At 45.3% G+C, this 19,937-nt stretch overlaps 1 protein-coding gene across 1 annotated transcript in view; it reads left to right on the top strand.

Moving 5' to 3' along the window:
- LOC128698966 (probable G-protein coupled receptor B0563.6) overlaps positions 1 to 19,937 on the top strand; it is a 150,884-nt gene that overhangs the window by 122,527 nt on the left and 8,420 nt on the right. The window contains exon 2 of the mRNA XM_053791429.2: positions 8,491 to 8,667. Within this exon, the coding sequence (XP_053647404.2) occupies positions 8,491 to 8,667 (177 nt within the window). The remainder of the gene's footprint in view (positions 1 to 8,490; positions 8,668 to 19,937) is intronic.

Below are 19,937 nucleotides of genomic sequence, written 5' to 3' on the forward strand. Positions count from 1 at the left end.
TGATTACTCTGTGGCTGAAGAAATACTTCCTAACATCCCTGTGATTCATCTGTGTCTTCAACTTCCAACTGTGTCCCCTTGTTACTGTGTCCAATCCCTGGAACATCCTGTCTTTGTCCACCTTGTCAATTCCTCTCAGTATTTTGTATGTCGTTATCATGTCCCCCCTATCTTTCCTGTCCTCCAGTGTCGTCAGGTTGATTTCCCTTAACCTCTCCTCGTAGGACATACCTTTTAGCTCTGGGACTAGTCTTGTTGCAAACCTTTGCACTTTCTCTAGTTTCTTTACGTGCTTAGCTAGGTGTGGGTTCCAAACTGGTGCCGCATACTCCAATATGGGCCTAACGTACACGGTGTACAGGGTCCTGAACGATTCCTTATTAAGATGTCGGAATGCTGTTCTGAGGTTTGCTAGGCGCCCATATGCTGCAGCCGTTATTTGGTTGATGTGCGCTTCAGGAGATGTGCCTGGTGTTATACTCACCCCAAGATCTTTTTCCTTGAGTGAGATTTGTAGTCTCTGGCCCCCCTAGATCCCCAATCTGCATGACTGCACTTGGTGGGATTGAACTCCAGTAGCCAATTGCTGGACCAGGTCAGCAGCCTGTCCAGATCCCTTTGTAGTTCTGCCTGGTCTTCGATCGAGTGAATTCTTCTCATCAACTTCACGTCATCTGCAAACAGGGACACCTCGGAGTCTATTCCTTCCGTCATGTCGTTCACAAATACCAGAAACAGCACTGGTCCTAGGACTGACCCCTGTGGGACCCCGCTGGTCACAGGAGCTTACTCTGACACCTCGCCACGTACCATGACTCGCTGCTCTCTTCCTGACAAGTATTCCCTGATCCATTGTAGTGCCCTCCCTCTGTGTGTGTGTGTGTGTGTGTGTACTCTCACCTAGTTGAGGTTGCGGGGGTCGAGTCCGAGCTCCTGGCCCCGCCTCTTCACTGATCGCTACTAGGTCACTCTCCCTGAGCCGTGAGCTTTATCGTACCTCTGCTTAAAGCTATGTATGGATCCTGCCTCCACTACATCGCTTCCCAAACTATTCCACTTACTGACTACTCTGTGGCTGAAGAAATACTTCCTAACATCCCTGTGATTCATCTGTGTCTTTAGCTTCCAACTGTGTCCCCTTGTTACTGTGTCCAATCTCTGGAACATCCTGTTTTTGTCCACCTTGTCAATTCCTCTCAGTATTTTGTATGTCGTTATCATGTCCCCCCTATCTCTCCTGTCCTCCAGTGTCGTCAGGTTGATTTCCCTTAACCTCTCCTCGTAGGACATACCTCTTAGCTCTGGGACTAGTCTTGTTGCAAACCTTTGCACTTTCTCTAGTTTCTTTACGTGCTTGGCTAGGTGTGGGTTCCAAACTGGTGCCGCATACTCCAATATGGGCCTAACGTATACGGTGTACAGGGTCCTGAACGTGTGTGTGTGTGTGTGTGTGTGTGTGTGTGTGTGTGTGTGTGTGTGTGACCTAATTCATGTCTGCATAAACATGCAAATTGTTCATTACCACTGTAACTTATTCATCTATCAAAACCTTTGCGGTCCAGTCCCTGGACCCATTATGTGCCTCTGTGATCTTTTGACTACCGCCCACAGGATGAGTCTGGAGTCCATAATAAAAATGTTAAAATTAAGAACTTACCTCGTCCCCAGCTCCTGGTGGGGTGACGAATGTGGCGTCCGTCTGACTGTTGACGATGTGTGTGTTGGAAAGACTGACAGGCTGATCCACATATTCAGGTGTGGTCACAGGTGTGATTGGTGGCATATCAGTGGCTCCATTTGTGGTAGCAGGGGTGGCTAGCTCCTCCACAACTGGCGTAGCAGAAAGCAGTCTGGTGTCACGAGAAACATTAACAGGAAGGACGGGATCTCCCACACTTCCTAGAGGTGGGGTCACAGGTATGGCACTGGTAGGCTGACTGGCCTCACCCTTCGTTGCCATTGATGGACTGTTGTCTGATTTAGATCGAAGGTTTTTTGGGGCTCCATTTGCAGTTCTTATGCCGACATGTAACTCCTACTTCTTTACAGTTAATACATTTAAATTTCCAGCCTTCCCCACTCTGTCAAACCCCATTGTGTATTTCCTAGTGGGATGTTTCCCTGCACACTTACTACATTCTTGGAGCATTTTGCAGTCTACTGCACCATGGGCTTAGTGCTGGTATTTGTAACACCTACGTTGAAGGGGCTGATACACTTCATTAGGTAGGAAACGTAGCCCTGGCGCCCAGATATTACGAGGGAGGGGCAATAGACCCATCCATCTGGCAACAATTTGGGTCCTTCCCTTAAGTCTTTTAGGTCTAATGCCTTGTTCACTTTGAGTTATATAGGATGGGTTCATATAAATAGGAGGGTATCCAAAGATTAAAAAACGTGAAATTTATGAAAATTATATGACAAATTACACAGTGAAGACTGGACACCATGAGCATGGCTCTGCTTCTGTTAAAACCCTCTCCTTCAAAGCTTCACATTAACGCACTTTCACACATTATCACGCACTCCTTCATACTCTCCCTCTTAGTCACACACACACACACACACACACACACACACACACACACACACACACACACACACACACACACACACACACACACACACACACACACACACACAGTGGCGGACCTATATTTTTTGGGGCCCTGAAGCGTAACTGTTATGGGGCCCCGTCGCAACCAGCAGCGGCTAGCCTACATGATACTTTAAAAAACTTTTAATTTTTATTTTAACTATTATTTTGTACTGAATTACACTGTATCATTAATATTATTTAAAAAAAACTCATACAGTAGACCCCAAATTTTAAAGGAACGTGGACTAAAGTGGCTTCTGGGACCCGTCTGGGATCAGGGTCCCTGAAGCTTAAGCTTTATTAGTTTCATAGTAGATCCGTCCCTGCTCACATCTATTCCATTGCGTTCTTCACACACCCTCGCATTATTTTTCTTCCTCCCACACACCTGTTTCATAGACTCTCCCTTACACACACACACACACACACACACACACACACACACACACACACACACACACACACACACAGGGGGAAGACAACAGTCAAGGACCAGGTAATCAGGCTGAGGAAAGAAGTTGGGGAGCTCACAAGAAATGACCAAGAAGTATGTGAGGAGCTCAACATGAGATATCAGGAAGTATTTACGGTGGAGGCTGAAGGGACACTGGGAAGACAAAACAGTGAGGTACACCAACAAGAGATATACCAACAAGTGTTGGATGAAATGCACACAACTGAGGAGGAGGTGAAGAAGCTGCTAAGTGACCTTGATACCTAAAAGGCGGTGGGGCCGGACAACATCTCTCCGGGGGTACAGGGAGAGGGAGCAGAGACACTAACCACAATCTTCAACACATCCCTTGAAACTGGGCAACTACCTGAGGTATGGAAGATGGCAAATGTAGTCCCCATCTTTAAGAAAGGAGAGAGAAATGAAGCACTAAACTATAGACCAGTGTCACTGACGTGTATAGTATGCAAAGTCATGGAGATTATCAGGAGGACAATAGTGGAGCACCTGGAGCGGAACAAGATTATAAACAACAGCCAGCACGGATTCATGGAAGGCAAATCCTGTGTCACAAACCTACTAGAGCTTTATGACAAGGTAGCTGAAGTAAGAAATGAGAGGGAGGAATGGGTTGATTGCATTTTCTTGGACTGCAAGAAGGCCTTCGACACAGTTCCTCACAAGAGATTAGTACAGAAGCTAAAAGATCAGGCACATATAACAGGGAGGGCACTGCAATGGATCAGAGAATACCTAACAGGGAGGCAACAGCGAGTCATGGTACGTGATGAGGTATCACAGTGGGCGCCTGTGACGAGCGGGGTCACACAGGGGTCAGTCCTGGGACCAGTGCTATTCTTGGTATATCTGAACGACATGACGGAAGGGATACTCAGAAGTGTCCCTGTTTGCAGATGATGTGAAGTTAATGAGGAGAATTAAATCAGATGCGGACCAGACAGGTCTACAAAGAGACCTGGAGAGGCTGGACACCTGGTCCAGCAACTGGCTCCTAGAATTGAACCCCCAAATGCAAAATCATGAAGATCGGAGAAGGGCAAAGAAGACCGCAGACAGAGTATAGACTAGGAGGCCAAAGACTTCAAACCTCACTCAAGGAGAAAGATCTAGGGGTGAGTATAATACCGTGTTACAAAAAACGCGATTCTAAAAGCTTAGAGATCTCCAGTGAATACTAGAAAGGACTGCCCTTCTAGCATCCAGCCTGTTACTGGGTTTTCGTAACAATTAGTCAGTATCCTTGTCCAATTATCCATTAAAATTCAGTATTATTCAATAGTGCTTCAGGATTACAACTGGTAGGCTACTAACTAGAGAAATTAAAATTTAATAAATTTATTAAGTCTAGAGGTATATTATCAAATTAAATTAATCACAGCAATCAAAATAAAATCAATCTCTCGAGTTCAATATTATTGTGCTGAAAGCACATATCACATTTATAATTCTTAAGTACCGTCTGGTACATTAACATTTAATAAGATATTACAAATATGTACAAGTGTGTATGTATGTGTGTAAGTGCTCTAAGTAGTTCACTATGTCTCACGACTCGACTAGACTTAAACAAGTGACTGACAAAGTCCTCACATAAACTAACTTCTTGACCGACTGGCAACCAGAACAGTCTGCTTGAACAATGAAAAGAATGCTAAGCCCAATAGCCATATAACAAGCGACTGCGACACAATCAGGATCAAGGAGATAATATAACGACACTAAGTAGGGACCATCAGCAGATCCTCCACAAAAGTTACAAAACTCCCATACTACTGAATCTAAGTTCAGCATAGGAAAAACCCGACTGTGACAATACACAGAAACCAGTACAAAATTAGGTCAGAAGCTATAGCTCAGGACCTGAGATGTTCAGAGTGTCTAAGCGACACACAACCTCAGTACAACGTCGAAAATCACTAAGTCTATACAATGTTCTGTGAACAGAGTTCTACAGAACTAACAAGAATAATGAGACAGACAATCTGTCCAACCACCAAGCGAGTCTCGAGCAGACTGAATACTTCACGAGAGGTGAGGACACCCCCCCCTTCGATCACGTGATAGCCCCGTGGACAGCACAGCTCAGAAGCCGGCAGTATAACGAGCGACAATCGATAATTACAGTAGTTTGACAATCAAGACTTGAACTGAGCACATATTATGTACATCCTAACAACATAAGTCAAATAAGAATATAAAGCAATATATTTACGATTTAGCTATTATCGCAAATATAAGCAATATAAAATTATATGAAAAGATAATATACATTATATATATACATAATAATCATTGTAACCCATTCAGGGGTTGCAACATACCGAGTACGTCGCCAGAAGCACACATTAGCCAGATAACTGCTGCGGCACATGGGCGCCTGGCAAACCTGAGAATAGCATTCAGGTACCTCAGTAAGGAATCGTTCAAGACTTTATACACTGTGTACGTCAGGCCCATACTGGAGTACGCAGCGCCAGTTTGGAACCCACACCTGGTCAAACACGTCAAGAAATTAGAGAAAGTGCAAAGGTTTGCAACAAGGCTAGTTCCAGAGCTAAGGGGAATGTCCTACGAAGAGAGGTTAAGGGAAATCGGCCTGACGACACTGGAGGACAGGAGGGTCAGGGGAGACATGATAACGACATACAAAATACTGCGTGGAATAGACAAGGTGGACAGAGACAGGATGTTCCAGAGATGGGACACAGAAACAAGGGGTCACAATTGGAAGCTGAAGACTCGGATGAGTCAAAGGGATGTTAGGAAGTATTTCTTCAGCCACTGAGTTGTTAGGAAGTGGAATAGTCTGGCGAGCGATGTAGTGGAGGCAGGAACCCTATATAGTTTTAAGGCGAGATATGATAAAGCTCATGGAGCAGGGAGAGGGAGGACCCAGTAGCGGTCAGTGAAGAGGCGGGGCCAGGAGCTGAATCTCGACCCCTGCAACCACAATTAGGTGAGTACTATTAGGTGAGTACACACACACACATACACAGGATGTTCCAGTGATGGGACACAGAAACAAAGGGTCACAACTGGAAGTTGAAGACTCAGATGAGTCAAAGGGATGTTAGGAAGTATTTTTTCAGTCATAGAGTTGTCAGGAAGTGAAATAGTCTAGCAAGTGATGTAGTGGAGGCAGGAACCATATATAGCTTTAAGACGAGGTATGACAAAGCTTATGGAGCAGAGAGAGGACCTAGCAGCGATCAGTGAAGAGGCGGGGCCAGGAGCTGAGTCTCGACCCCTGCAACCACAATTAGGTGAGTACACACACCTTGTTTCCCATACCCTCTGTCTCACATATCCCTCACTCACACACCCCTCACATTCTCATCCTAACATTCTCTCCCTCACACTGTCCTTTACATTTTCTCCTCACATTCTCCGTCACACCATCGTCGCACTTCCATTAAGGTTGAGGTGATTGATAGTGGTCTATTAGTATTAATGTTTACCTGACATTCATGTCATTTTGTATGTTTACCTCGCTTCACTTCTTTACCAGAATATTTCACTTTAATTTATGAGTGAGACACTGGATGACAGTGGGGCAGAGAACCTAGAAATTAATAATAATAATAATAATAATAATAATAATAATAATAATAATAATAATAATAATAATAATAATAATAATAATTTATTTTTGCGTGATACAATGTACAGAGATGGGTGACATCAAGTTGTACATGGAGATAGCCCATAGTTACGTAGAACATTTCGGGAAATGGATCTTGTTCCATTCTTCTCATCGCCATGACTTGGTTGTTGTACGTGGATGATATCTTATGTCTAGATATCCATGACCTGGGCAGGATCAACTCACTCAACCTCACCATCAAGTTCACTCTGAAGCTTGAGAGTGAAGGCTTCTTTCTCGACGTCCTCTGTACGACACCACAATGATGCGCCGGGCCACTAACTGGACAAGAATCGGGTCGGGACAGTACCGGCGAAGCTCATCGAATCGAATCGGCAATGATGCCCTCTGTCCTGCCCACTAGTAAGCTCGCCAGCAACCTCGCTAGCAAGCTTACTAGCACGGAGGATGAAACACGTTTAATCTCACCACAACGCACGTAACAAGAGAACAGTAGTAATGAGTTGTATTCTGGAACCTCCGTATTTTTAATCCGGAACGTCTCTTACATCACACAAACCATCTTAGTGAAAAAATCCAAATGGTTAAAATCATAACCAGATTTTTAAAGGGGTTGACCGGTTAGCCAGCTGAAGGACTCAGTCAGATGACCAGAAGCTCCAGCTGTGGGTCATCATATGACTAAGACCCGCGTCAGGAAACACTTGTCCTATTTCCTGACAAACCTACTTAACCTAACCTTCATACACCCCCACTTTCTTCCCTTCTTGTTCATCCACCGCAAGGGCCACGCAGATGTACCCCAGCTCGGTTGGTAGCGCACTCAGTTCACACTTTGAGTGTCCGTGGTTCGTTCCCCGATACGGGTGGAAACATTGGGCGTGTTTCCTTACACGTGCTGTCCTTGTTCACCTAGCAGCAAGTAGATACCTGAGTGTTAGCCAACTGGTGTGGGTTGCATCCTGGGGGACAAGATTAACCTAAGTTGCCCGAAATGCTCCGCATAACCAGGGGGTTTCTATATATTATGTCACTGACGTCAACTATCGTCTGTATACCTTGTATCATGTACTTATATAAATAAAGATTATTTTTATTAAGTAGTAATCAGTACTTCAGTGTTGTGGTGTGGCCGACAACACAATCCACTGTGCTATGATACCGTTGTGTTGCAGAATCTGACAGAGTGAATATAATGGTATACAATACTGACAAGTTGATAAGTAAGACACATGTATAACAGTTAGGGATCTTCATTCCGAAACGTTTCGCCTACACAGTAGGTTTCTTCAGTCGAATACAGAATAAGAAGCTGTAGAGATGTAAAGTCGATGTAATCTGTCCATCACTCTTAAAGACGCAGTTTTGAGGTGAGGGGGCTTTTGATCCAAGGAATTGGACCTATCCTCCCTTTCCTTGGATCAAATATCATTGCCTCCTATTACTCCAGGCGTTGTATGGCCCCCTACGGGTTTGGTGCCCCTTCCCCCATGAATGCAGCCTACCTGACCTGTAATACGGGCTATTGTTTCAATGCAGCCTGCGTGACTGACCTGTAATAGACCTGTATTAGAAAGTTCCTGCTCTTGTTTAGTGAATTTCTAAGTCAAGTTGTGAGGAAAAACAATTATTTCAACAATTACGTATTTAAGAAAATTTTCATATTTAAAGAAATACGGTAAAAATAATACCCCCATCTCACCAAATGTTATTTTCAGCTTCAGCCTACGTGACTGACCTGTAATAAGCATTTTTTTCAGCTTTAGCCTGCGTGACTGACCTGTAACCCGAGTGTTTCTTGCTCTTCTGCAGCTTGCGTGACTCCGACCTGCTGGTGAACTGCACGGAGGTGGACCAGCCTGACCTGCGTTACCTGAGGTGGACCGTGTACCAGGTGGTGTTCCCGGTCCTGGTCTCCATTGGTGTGGTGGCCAATATTCTCAACCTGGTGGTACTCTCTCGACCTGCTATGAGAGGCGTTGCTTACAGGTAGGTGGGTGCTGGTGTAGGTTGGTGCCGGTGTAGGTGGGTGCTGGTGTAGGTTGGTGCCGGTGTAGGTGGGTGCTGGTGTAGGTTGGTGCCGGTGTAGGTGGGTGCTGGTGTAGGTGCTGTAGGTGGGTGTTGGCACTGTAGGGTAGTGTGGGTGGGTGTACGTTTGTGTCGATGGTGTATGTGGGTAATGTAGGTGGGTGTTGATGTAGTTGGGTGTTGGTGGTGTATGTGGGTAGTATAGGTGGGCGTTGATGGTGGAGGTGGGTAATGTAGGTGGGTGTTGGTGGTGTATATGGATTATGGATAGTGTAGGTGGGTGTAGATAGGAGCAGGTAGGTGATGGTGGGTGTAGGTATCGATGACAGCCCATGGGCAGCCACTGATATCTTCTGCCTTGCCTCAGAGAATTTCCCTTCCTATCTATTGCTGTCTTGCAACATTGCATAGCTCTTGACGACACACGAGAGTGCAAAAGATCCAGAGCTAAAGATTTCCCTCCCCATGTGCCTTGTTCTATATTGTGTATATCAGTGATTTCAAACCTTTTCACCACCAAGAAGAAGCCCCTTTTATTTTACCTAATTCCTCCAGGGACCCCCAGGTTTTCAAAAAGTCTGTCTACTCAAGTCCATTTTATTAACTAACAGCAAACTCGTTTTCCCAGTTTCATCTCTCAGTTGAAAGACATATGTAACTTAGTATGCAATTAAATATATGGTAGTATTAAAAAAAATAGTTTAATGGGATGGTTGACGCTGCATTGTTGACACAACGTTCCGAATCTCAGGTTTAATGGCAGACAATTTTAAACGTAGATCAGGTTCCTCCTTCATCCTGTTTCTGTATTTTGATTCTATATAAAAGAGCTGGGAGAAAGTCTGCTCACATAAATATGTAGTGGGGAATGGCATTAAATATCACAGTGTTTTGGATGCCAGTTCTGGCTACTCGTTTTTCACATTCAACCAAAAGTCTGAAAAGTTGTATTGAATAATGATGGAGGTTTGGCATGTTCGAGACGGTAGCCCATAAAATAAGACCAACAGTTTAAGAACAAGTCTAAAAAAATTGACTATTCCTGCTGATTTCGAAATTGTTCAGAAATTTTGAAAGATTTTCTTTATCAGTCTTTTCGTGAGTAATTATACATTCTTACACCGCTGCAGCCTCTTCAGATTTTGAACTTAGCTCCCGGTCCCATAGTACTACTATTGTGACCCCAAGTACAACCTTTGTGGACCCCAAGTACTACCATTGTGACCACCAGTACTACCTTTGTGGACCCCCAGTACCACCTTTGTGGACCACCAGTACTACCTTTGTGGACCCCCAGTACTACCATTGTGACTCCCAGTACTACCTTTGTGGACCACCAGTACTGCCTTTGTAACCACCAGTACTACTTTTGTGGACCCCCAGTACTACCATTGTGACCACCAGTACTACCTTTATGGACCCCCAGTACTACCATTGTGACCACCAGTACTACCTTTGTGGACCACCAGTACTACCTTTGGGAACCCCCAGTACCACAATTGTGACCCCCAGTACTACTTTGCGGACCACCAGTACTGCATTTGTAACCACCAGTACTACCTTTGTGGAACCCCAGTACTACCACTGTGACCACCAGTACTACCTTTGTGGACCACCAGTACTACCTTTGTAGACCCCCAGTACTACCTTTGTGGAACCCCAGTACTACCACTGTGACCCCAGTATTACCTTTGTTGACCACCGGTACTACCTTTGTGACCACCAGTACTACTTTTGTGGACCCCCAGTACTACCATTGTGACCACCAGTACTACCTTTGTGGACCACCAGTACTACCATTGTGACCACCAGTACTACTTTTGTGGACCACCAGTACTGCCATTGTGACCACCAGTACTGCCATTGTGACCACCAGTACTACCATTGTGACCACCAGTACTGCCATTGTGACCACCAGTACTACCTTTGTGGACCACCATTACTAATTTTGTGAACACCAGCACTACCTTTGTGGACCCCCAGTACTACAATTGTGACAACCAGTACTATATTTGTGGACCCTCAGTACTACCATTGTAACCAGTACTACCTTTGTGGACCACCAGTACTACCATTGTGACCACCAGTACTACCTTTGTGGACCACCAGTACAACCTTCGTGGACCCCCAGTACTACCATTGTAACCACCAGTACTACCTTTGTGGACCACCAGTACTACCTTTGTGGACCCCTAGTGCTACCATTGTGACCACCAGTACTACCTTTGTGGACCACCAGTACTACCTCTGTGGACCCCCAGTACCACCTTTGTGGACCGCCAGTACTACCTTTGTAACCACCAGTACTACTTTTGTGGACCCCCAGTACTACCATTGTGACCACCAGTACTACCTTTGTGGACCCCCAGTACTACCATTGTGACCACCAGTACTACCTTTGTGGACCAAAAGTACTACCTTTGTGAATCCCCAGTACTACAATTGTGACCCCCAGTACTACCTTTGTGGACCACCAGTACTGCCTTTGTGACCACCAGTACTACCTTTGTGGACCACCAGTGCTACCTTTGTGGACCCCCAGTACTACTATTGTGACCCCCAGTACTACCTTTGTGGACCACCAGTACTACCTTTGTGACCACCAGTACTACTTTTGTGGACCCCCAGTACTACCATTGTGACCACCAGTACTACCTTTGTGGACCCCCAGTGCTACCATTGTGACCACCAGTACTACCTTTGTGGACCAAAAGTACTACCTTTGTGAACCCCCAGTACTACAATTGTGACCCCCAGTACTACCTTTGTGGACCACCAGTACTGCCTTTGTGACCACCAGTACTACCTTTGTGGACCACCAGTTCTACCTTTGTGGACCCCCAGTACTACTATTGTGACCCCCAGTACTACCTTTGTGGACCACCAGTACTACCTTTGTGACCACCAGTACTACTTTTGTGGACCCCCAGTACTACCATTGTGACCACCAGTACTACCTTTGTGGGCCACCAGTACTACCATTGTGACCACCAGTACTACCTTTGTGGACCACCAGTACTACCATTGTGACCACCAGTACTACCTTTGTGGACCACCAGTACTACCATTGTGACCACCAGTACTACCATTGTGACCACCAGTACTACCTTTGTGGGCCCCCAGTACTACCATTGTGACCCCCAGTACTACCTTTGTGAACCACCAGTACTACCTTTGTGACCACCAGTAATACTTTTGTGGACCCCCAGTACTACCATTGTGACCACCAGTACTACCTTTGTGAACCATCAGTACTACCTTTGTGGACCACCAGTACTACCTTTGTGGACCCCCAGTACTACCATTGTGACCACCAGTACTACCTTTGTGACCACCAGTACTGCCTTTGTAACCACTAGTGCTACCTTTGTGGACCACCAGTACTACCTTTGTGGACCACCAGTACTACCTTTGTGACCACCAGTACTACCTTTGTGGACCCCCAGTACTACCATTGTGACCCCCAGTACTACCTTTGTGGACCACCAGTACTACCTTTGTGACCACCAGTAATACTTTTGTGGACCCCCAGTACTGTCATGTGGGTTTTCGATACGTGGATAGGGTAAGAATACTCACGTAGGCTGGTAGTACGTATAATATAACAGAAAGTATGGGAAAGCGCCAACAGCCGACCTGCCTCTCTCTGCTCTCTATCTTGACTGACCCACCAGTGCCTATGTGTGAGGGGGTGTTTGAAATCATGCTATGGTCAGCAGCAATATGAATACAGTCAGTGATTCACGCAGAGACGGTTGGTAGTGAGTCATCTACTGGTACACTGGTTACTGGTTGGTAGTGAGTCATCTACTGGTACACTGGTTACTGGTAACTGGTTACTAGGAACTGGTACTACTACTGAGAGTACTACCATTGTGAGCACCAGTACTACCTTTGTGAACCATCAGTACTACCTTTGTGACCACCAGTACTGCCTTTGTAACCACTAGTGCTACCTTTGTGGACCCCCCAGTACCATCTTTGTGGACCACCAGTACTACCTTTGTGGACCGCCAGTACTACCTTTGTAACCACCAGTACTACTTTTGTGGACCCCCAGTACTACCATTGTGACCACCAGTACTACCTTTGTGGACCCCCAGTACTACCATTGTGACCACCAGTACTACCTTTGTGGACCAAAAGTACTACCTTTGTGAACCCCTAGTACTACAATTGTGACCCCCAGTACTACCTTTGTGGACCACCAGTACTGCCTTTGTAACCACTAGTACTACCTTTGTGGACCCCCAGTACTACCATTGTGACCACCAGTACTACCTTTGTGGACCACCAGTTCTGCCTTTGTGGACCCCCAGTACTACTATTGTGACCCCAAGTACTACCTTTGTGGACCACCAATACTACCTTTGTGACCACCAGTACTACTTTTGTGGACCCCCAGTACTACCATTGTGACCACCAGTACTACCTTTGTGGACCACCAGTACTACCATTGTGACCACCAGTACTACCTTTGTGGACCACCAGTACTACCATTGTGACCACCAGTACTACTATTGTGACCACCAGTACTACCTTTGTGGGCCCCCAGTACTACCATTGTGACCCCAAGTACTACCTTTGTGGACCACCAGTACTACATTTGTGACCACCAGTACTACTTTTGTGGACCCCCAGTACTACCATTGTGACCACCAGTACTACCTTTGTGGACCACCAGTACTACCATTGTGACCACCAGTACTACCTTTGTGGACCACCAGTACTACCATTGTGACCACCAGTACTACCATTGTGACCACCAGTACTACCTTTGTGGGCCCCCAGTACTACCATTGTGACCCCAAGTACTACCTTTGTGGACCACCAGTACTACCTTTGTGACCACCAGTACTACTTTTGTGGACCCCCAGTGCTACCATTGTGACCACCAGTACTACCTTTGTGGACCACCAGTACTACCATTGTGACCACCAGTACTACCTTTGTGGACCACCAGTACTACCATTGTGACTACCAGTACTACCATTGTGGGCCCCCAGTACTACCATTGTGACCACCAGTACTACCTTTGTGGGCCCCCAGTACTACCATTGTGACCCCAAGTACTACCTTTGTGGACCACCAGTACTACCTTTGTGACCACCAGTACTACTTTTGTGGACCCCCAGTACTACCATAGTGACCACCAGTACTACCTTCGTGAACCATCAGTACTACCTTTGTGGACCCCCAGTACATGTACTACCATTGTGACCACCAGTACTGCCTTTGTAACCACTAGTGCTACCTTTATGGACCACCAGTACTACCTTTGTGGACCACCAGTACTACCTTTGTGACCACCAGTACTACCTTTGTGGACCCCCAGTACTACCATTGTGACCACCAGTACTACCTTTGTGACCACCAGTACTGCCTTTGTAACCACTAGTGCTACCTTTGTGGACCACCAGTACCACCTTTGTGGACCACCAGTACTACCTTTGTGAACCACCATTACTACCTTTGTGACCACCAGTTCTACCTTTGTGACCACCAGTACTACCTTTGTGATCACCAGTACTTCCTTTGTGGACCACCAGTACTACCATTGTGAACCACCAGTACTACCTTTTTGGACTACCAGTACTACCTTTGTGGACCACTAGTACTACCTTTGACCACCAGTACTACCTTTATGACCACCAGTACTACCTTTGTGAACCCCCAGTACTACCTTTGTGAACCTTCAGGACTACCTTTGTGAACTCCCAGTACTACCTTCGTGGACCACAAGTACCACCTTTCTGGACTCCAGTACTACCCTTGTGGACCCTTAGGAGTCTGCAGACAGCAGATTGGAAACCGCTGGTGTACCTTGTCCATACTGTATATACAATGAATACATATTCTCCTGATATGCTCTCAGTGAGCGGTTATACATTCAGAGATCTTGTATATATACTCAGAGATCTTGTGTATATACTCAGAGATCGTGTGTATACACTCAGAGATCGTGTGTATACACTCAGAGATCGTGTGTATACACTCAGAGATCGTGTGTATACACTCAGAGATCGTGTATAATCCCTCAATGAGAGAATCATCTCTACATACTATTGTTAAAGTCAGGTATATATCTGTGTATATACCGAAATACGTCTGTGTATATACCGAAATACGTCTGTGTATATACGGAAACCTTCATACATATAACAGCGGACGGAGGATCAAGCTTCCACCCGACACACACACATACACACTGTGCTCAGTGACGCCAAGCGGGTTTAGCGCTTTACAAGGTGAGGAAGAATATTACGTACATTGTCTCGTTCCAGAAGTGTGTTGTTGAGGGACTGGAGTTTACACTTGCTTGGCTGTAGCTGGGACACCCAGAAGTGACCAAGGTGGTCAATACAGTGAGGAATGTTGTGGTGCACGCGGGGGTCAGGGACACGGGGTGAGGGGGTCACGGGGTGAGGGTCACGGAGAACACCAAAACTGTCTACCGCACAGTAAGTGCTACGAAGGAAGCTGAACAAGGAATATTTGTGTTAAAAATGTACATTTAAACGGCATTTCCTTTGTTCTTTGGGTCCCTAGAATCAAACGACGGATGTAGACACACTGGCTTCATGATGGATTATTACACGGACGAGGGACGTGAGTGTACAACACGGGTGAAGTACACGGAGGAAAGTGTGTACAACACTGGTGAAGTACACGGAGGAGAGTATACAACACGGGTGAAGTACACGGAGGAGAGTATACAACACAGGTGAAGTACACGGATGAGAGTGAGTACACGGGTGAGGGACATAAGTGATGGACACGTGTGAAGTACAAGGAGAGATGTGAATGACACAAGGACAGAGATAGGTATTCAGACGAGCCAGCTGGCTAATAAGATTCATCCAGCTGGCCGAGTGGTTAACGCACTGACCTGTGAGTTTCAGAACTCATCTTGCCATGGGTTCAACCCCCACCCCTTCCCTGATTTGTTTGCAATCATTTTATTACGATTTCGTGAGTCACGTATGGTTAGGTGTACTCACCTAATTGTACTCAATTGTGGTTGCAGGGGTCGAGACTAATTTCCTGGCCCCGCCTCTTCACCGAGTGCTACTGGTCCTGTCTCTCTCCCTGCTCCCTGAGCCTTATCATACCTTATCTTAAAGCTATGTATGGTTCCTGCCTCCACTACATCACTTTCTAGGCTATTCCACTTCCTGACAACTCTATGATTGAAGAAATGCTTCCTAACATCCCTTTGACTCGTCTTGGTCTTCAACTTCCAACTGTGACCCCTTGTTTCTGTATCCCATCTCTGGAACATCCTGTCTCTACCCACCTTGTCTATTCCAAGCAGTATTTTGTATGTTGTTATCATGTCTCCCCTAACCCTCCTGTCCTACAGTGTTGTCAGGCCGATTTCCCTCAACCTTTCTTCGTAGGACATCAATTGGTCCATCAAGGAAGCTCTTGCATTTTACTAACGTTAGACAGTAGATACTGCACAATACTTACCAAACAGAAATGGTTATTGAACAACAGAGAGAATTATTTCTGTCTTCCAGTTAGAGAACGAATGACTAACCTTCCATCACGGGTTTAGTGTGTTAGGAGTGGAAACAATTGATTTTTAATAGACATATTATTGAAGTATAAGCAACGCAACTCATTTGAAAATCTTTGAAAGAGTGCTAAGAAGCAGGATCTGAGGATCTCACTTTCAGGCCCGGTGGCCTGGTGGCTAAAGCTCCCGCTTCACACACGGAGGGCCCGGGTTCGATTCCCGGCGGGTGGAAACATTTCGACACGTTTCCTTACACCTGCTGTCCTGTTCACCTAGCAGCAAATAGGTACCTGGGTGTTAGTCGACTGGTGTGGGTCGCATCCTGGGGGACAAGATTAAGGACCCCAATGGAAATAAGTTAGACAGTCCTCGATGACGCACTGACTTTCTTGGGTTATCCTGGGTGGCTAACCCTCCGGGGTTAAAAATCCGAACGAAATCTTATCTTATCTTATCTTAACAGTGCCACGATCACAAGTGCAAAGAAAATGATAGGATGGATAATGAGAACTTTCAAAACGAGAGATGCCAAGCCAATGATGATCCTTTTCAAATCACTTGTTCTCTCTAGGCTGGAATACTGCTGTACATTTACATCTCCATTCAAAGCAGGTGAAATTGCTGATCTAGAGAGTGTACAGAGATCCTTTACTGCACGTATAAGTTCTGTCAAGCACCTTAACTACTGGGAACGCTTGGAAGCACTTGACTTGTACTCGTTGGAACGCAGGAGGGAGAGATATATCATAATCTACACTTGGAAAATCCTGGAAGGAATGGTCCCAAATCTGCACACAGAAATCACTCCCTACGAAAGTAAAAGACTGGGCAGGCGATGCAAAATGCCCCCAATAAAAAGTAGTGGCGCCATTGGTACACTAAGGGAAAACACCATAAGTGTCCGGGGCCCAAGACTGTTCAACAGCCTCCCATCAAGCATTAGGGGAATTGCCAATAAACCCCTGGCTGCCTTCAAGAGAGAGCTGGACGGTTACCTAAAGTCAGTGCCGGATCAGCCGGGCTGTGGCTCGTACGTTGGACTGCGTGCGGCCAGCAGTAACAGCCTAGTTGATCAGGCCCTGATCCATCGGGAGGCCTGATCATGGACCAGGCCGCGGGGTGTTGATCCCCGGAATAACCTCCAGGTAACCAGTTAGCCATACTTGAGCCCTGGAAGCTGAAAGGGCAGACGGGGAGGCTGCAGTCTGAGAGGTAATCTGGCTGTGCTCTCAGAGCATTTCTGGAAAGACTTCGAGTGTATGAATGATGGCGAATGTATTTTCTTGGTTAGGTCACTCTGCCTGGCTGGTGACGGCCATTGAGTTTAAATAAAATATATCATTGTACATACATGCGTCTATCAGACAGAATTTTGATGGATTGCAGATCATTGAATAATCTACGTGACAACAGGAGATACATTTTGTATAGATGACGACGCAAACGTCAGTGAGATGGAACTCATTGTATAATGACGTTGATGAAATAATACAATTTGAAATTGATGAAATTAAAGTCCGTCAGACTAAGTAGAGATATTATAATTATCATTATCATGGGGTAACGCTAAACCTGTAGGGGGCATATAGCGTCTGAGGAATGAGAAGTAATCAGGTTTGATGTGAGGATGGGGAGGGGAGAGTACAGTTGGAGTAGGATGCTCTGTGTGAGTTATTTAACATAGAGTCAAGATCTTCATCTTCCAGGAATATTGAGGATTTTGTCACTCTGTCGAGGGGTCCTGCCAGTACTATAGACCCTATAGTATAGGGTCTTCCCGATGCCCTAGTATCTTTCCAATACCCTGAGATCCTTCCAATACCCTGGGTCCTTCCAATACCCTGGGGTCCTTCCAATACCTTGGGGTCCTTCCAATACCCTGGGGTCCTTCCAATACCCTGGGGTCCTTCCAATACCCTGGGGCCCTTCCGATGTCCTTATGATTTTGAAATTATTTTGCCACCTTATAATAATAATAATAATAATAATAATAATAATAATAATAATAATAATAATTAATAATAATAATAATAACATCTTTATTTCTACAAGTACATGTACAAGGTATACAGTCCTAGTTGACATCAATGACATACTATTATATAGAAAGCCCCTTGTTATGCAGAGCATTTCCGGCAAATTAGGTCAATTTTGTCCCAGGATGCGATCCACACCAGTCCACTAACACCCAGGTACCCGTTTTACTGATGGGTGAACATAGAGAACTGGTGTAAGGAAACACGTCCAATGTTTCTACTCCTTCGCCGGGAATCGAACCCGGACCCTCGCCGTGTGAAGCGAGAGCTTGTGCTACCAGCCCACGGGGCACCTTGACAAAGAGGTCTTCCATATCTCTAAACGAAGGTCTTTTAGGGGTCCTTCCGATACCCTTAGGACTCTGGCATCCTCTGCCACCCTGGCGGGATCACTCACTGGAAGTCAGCTTCTGTCCTGTGCACAAAGAGAAGGGTGAAGATGGCTTCCTCGTGCAGGAAGGATCCCAGGATCAAGGAGTCGTTGAGGTCGTTGCTCCTGTAGAGAAGGTTGATGTTCCGCTGGTGGAAGCACAGGACCTTTCCTAGGATGGTTTTTCACCTGAAGAACCCTCCTGTAGCCCCAGGTCTCTACCCTAAGCAATAATCCCTGAAGGGTCACAAGGTCAAGGAGAAACTTTGGTAATAGTTACTCATGTCACTTATAAATTTCGAGAGAATATTGATTGATATAAAGATGTGTTGAGAACAATCCAACGTCTGTCCATAAGGTCTGTGTGGAAAATTAAATTTACTTGGATGAATCTCATTAGATACATACCAGTAAATGGTAACAAAGATAATTATTCTTTATCAAAGTTACAGAGACAAGTAGGAATTTTAGGACACTTAGGTCACAAAAAATGCACCCCTTCGATACCTACTACATCTCTATCTCCACAAGTTACTCTGGACCTATATTAATTTCAAATGAAATATACATCACCAGGAATTCTGGTAAAACATTAATATAAATATGTGGACTCTATATTAAATTTAAAAAATGAATACATATACATTGAAGGAGAATTTATCTTAATACCACTCACCAATTAGTCTGGAGATTACGGTGTGTCATACACAAAACCCCCTGCCTAAATTATGAAAAAAATACTGGCCAGAATTTCAACATAAATATAGACAACGACTCAGCTGGTAATATCCTGTTTCCATCTAATTACGGAGTCCTGTCCAGTCGCCTAATTCTCACGTTCTGCAGGACTGCAATTCCAACAATTTCAACTCCTATTTGAGAGGTTTAAAACCCAATATAACCTCTAGAGCGACGAAAATTCTTCCGATTTTCACTAACGTTTGTCTCGGTCAATTCAAAACAATGGCGACTCCTCCACAGCGACGCTCACCCATTTCGCTGGTTCTTTATTTATTTACAAATTAATTTTTATTACCTACAATATATTCCATCAATTTACATACAAAATACACTGTATTTTCGGAAAATATACAGTATTTTCCACAGTCTGTATGTTGTCTTTCTGTCACAAGGGGAAGGTAGCTCTAATTCATTGAATCAAGAGCCTGTTACCAGTATTAAGGCACCCACCACCCTTGAGGAGTATGGCGGGAGGAGAATGCTTCAGCCTCTCGTCATTTTGCAACGAGATGCTTTGATGCTGGTGAGGGGGCTCTTGGTCCAAGGAACTGAATGTTACAAA

This window comes from Cherax quadricarinatus, chromosome 55 (assembly GCF_038502225.1).
Source record: "Cherax quadricarinatus isolate ZL_2023a chromosome 55, ASM3850222v1, whole genome shotgun sequence".
Classification (NCBI taxonomy): Eukaryota; Metazoa; Arthropoda; class Malacostraca; order Decapoda; family Parastacidae; genus Cherax; species Cherax quadricarinatus.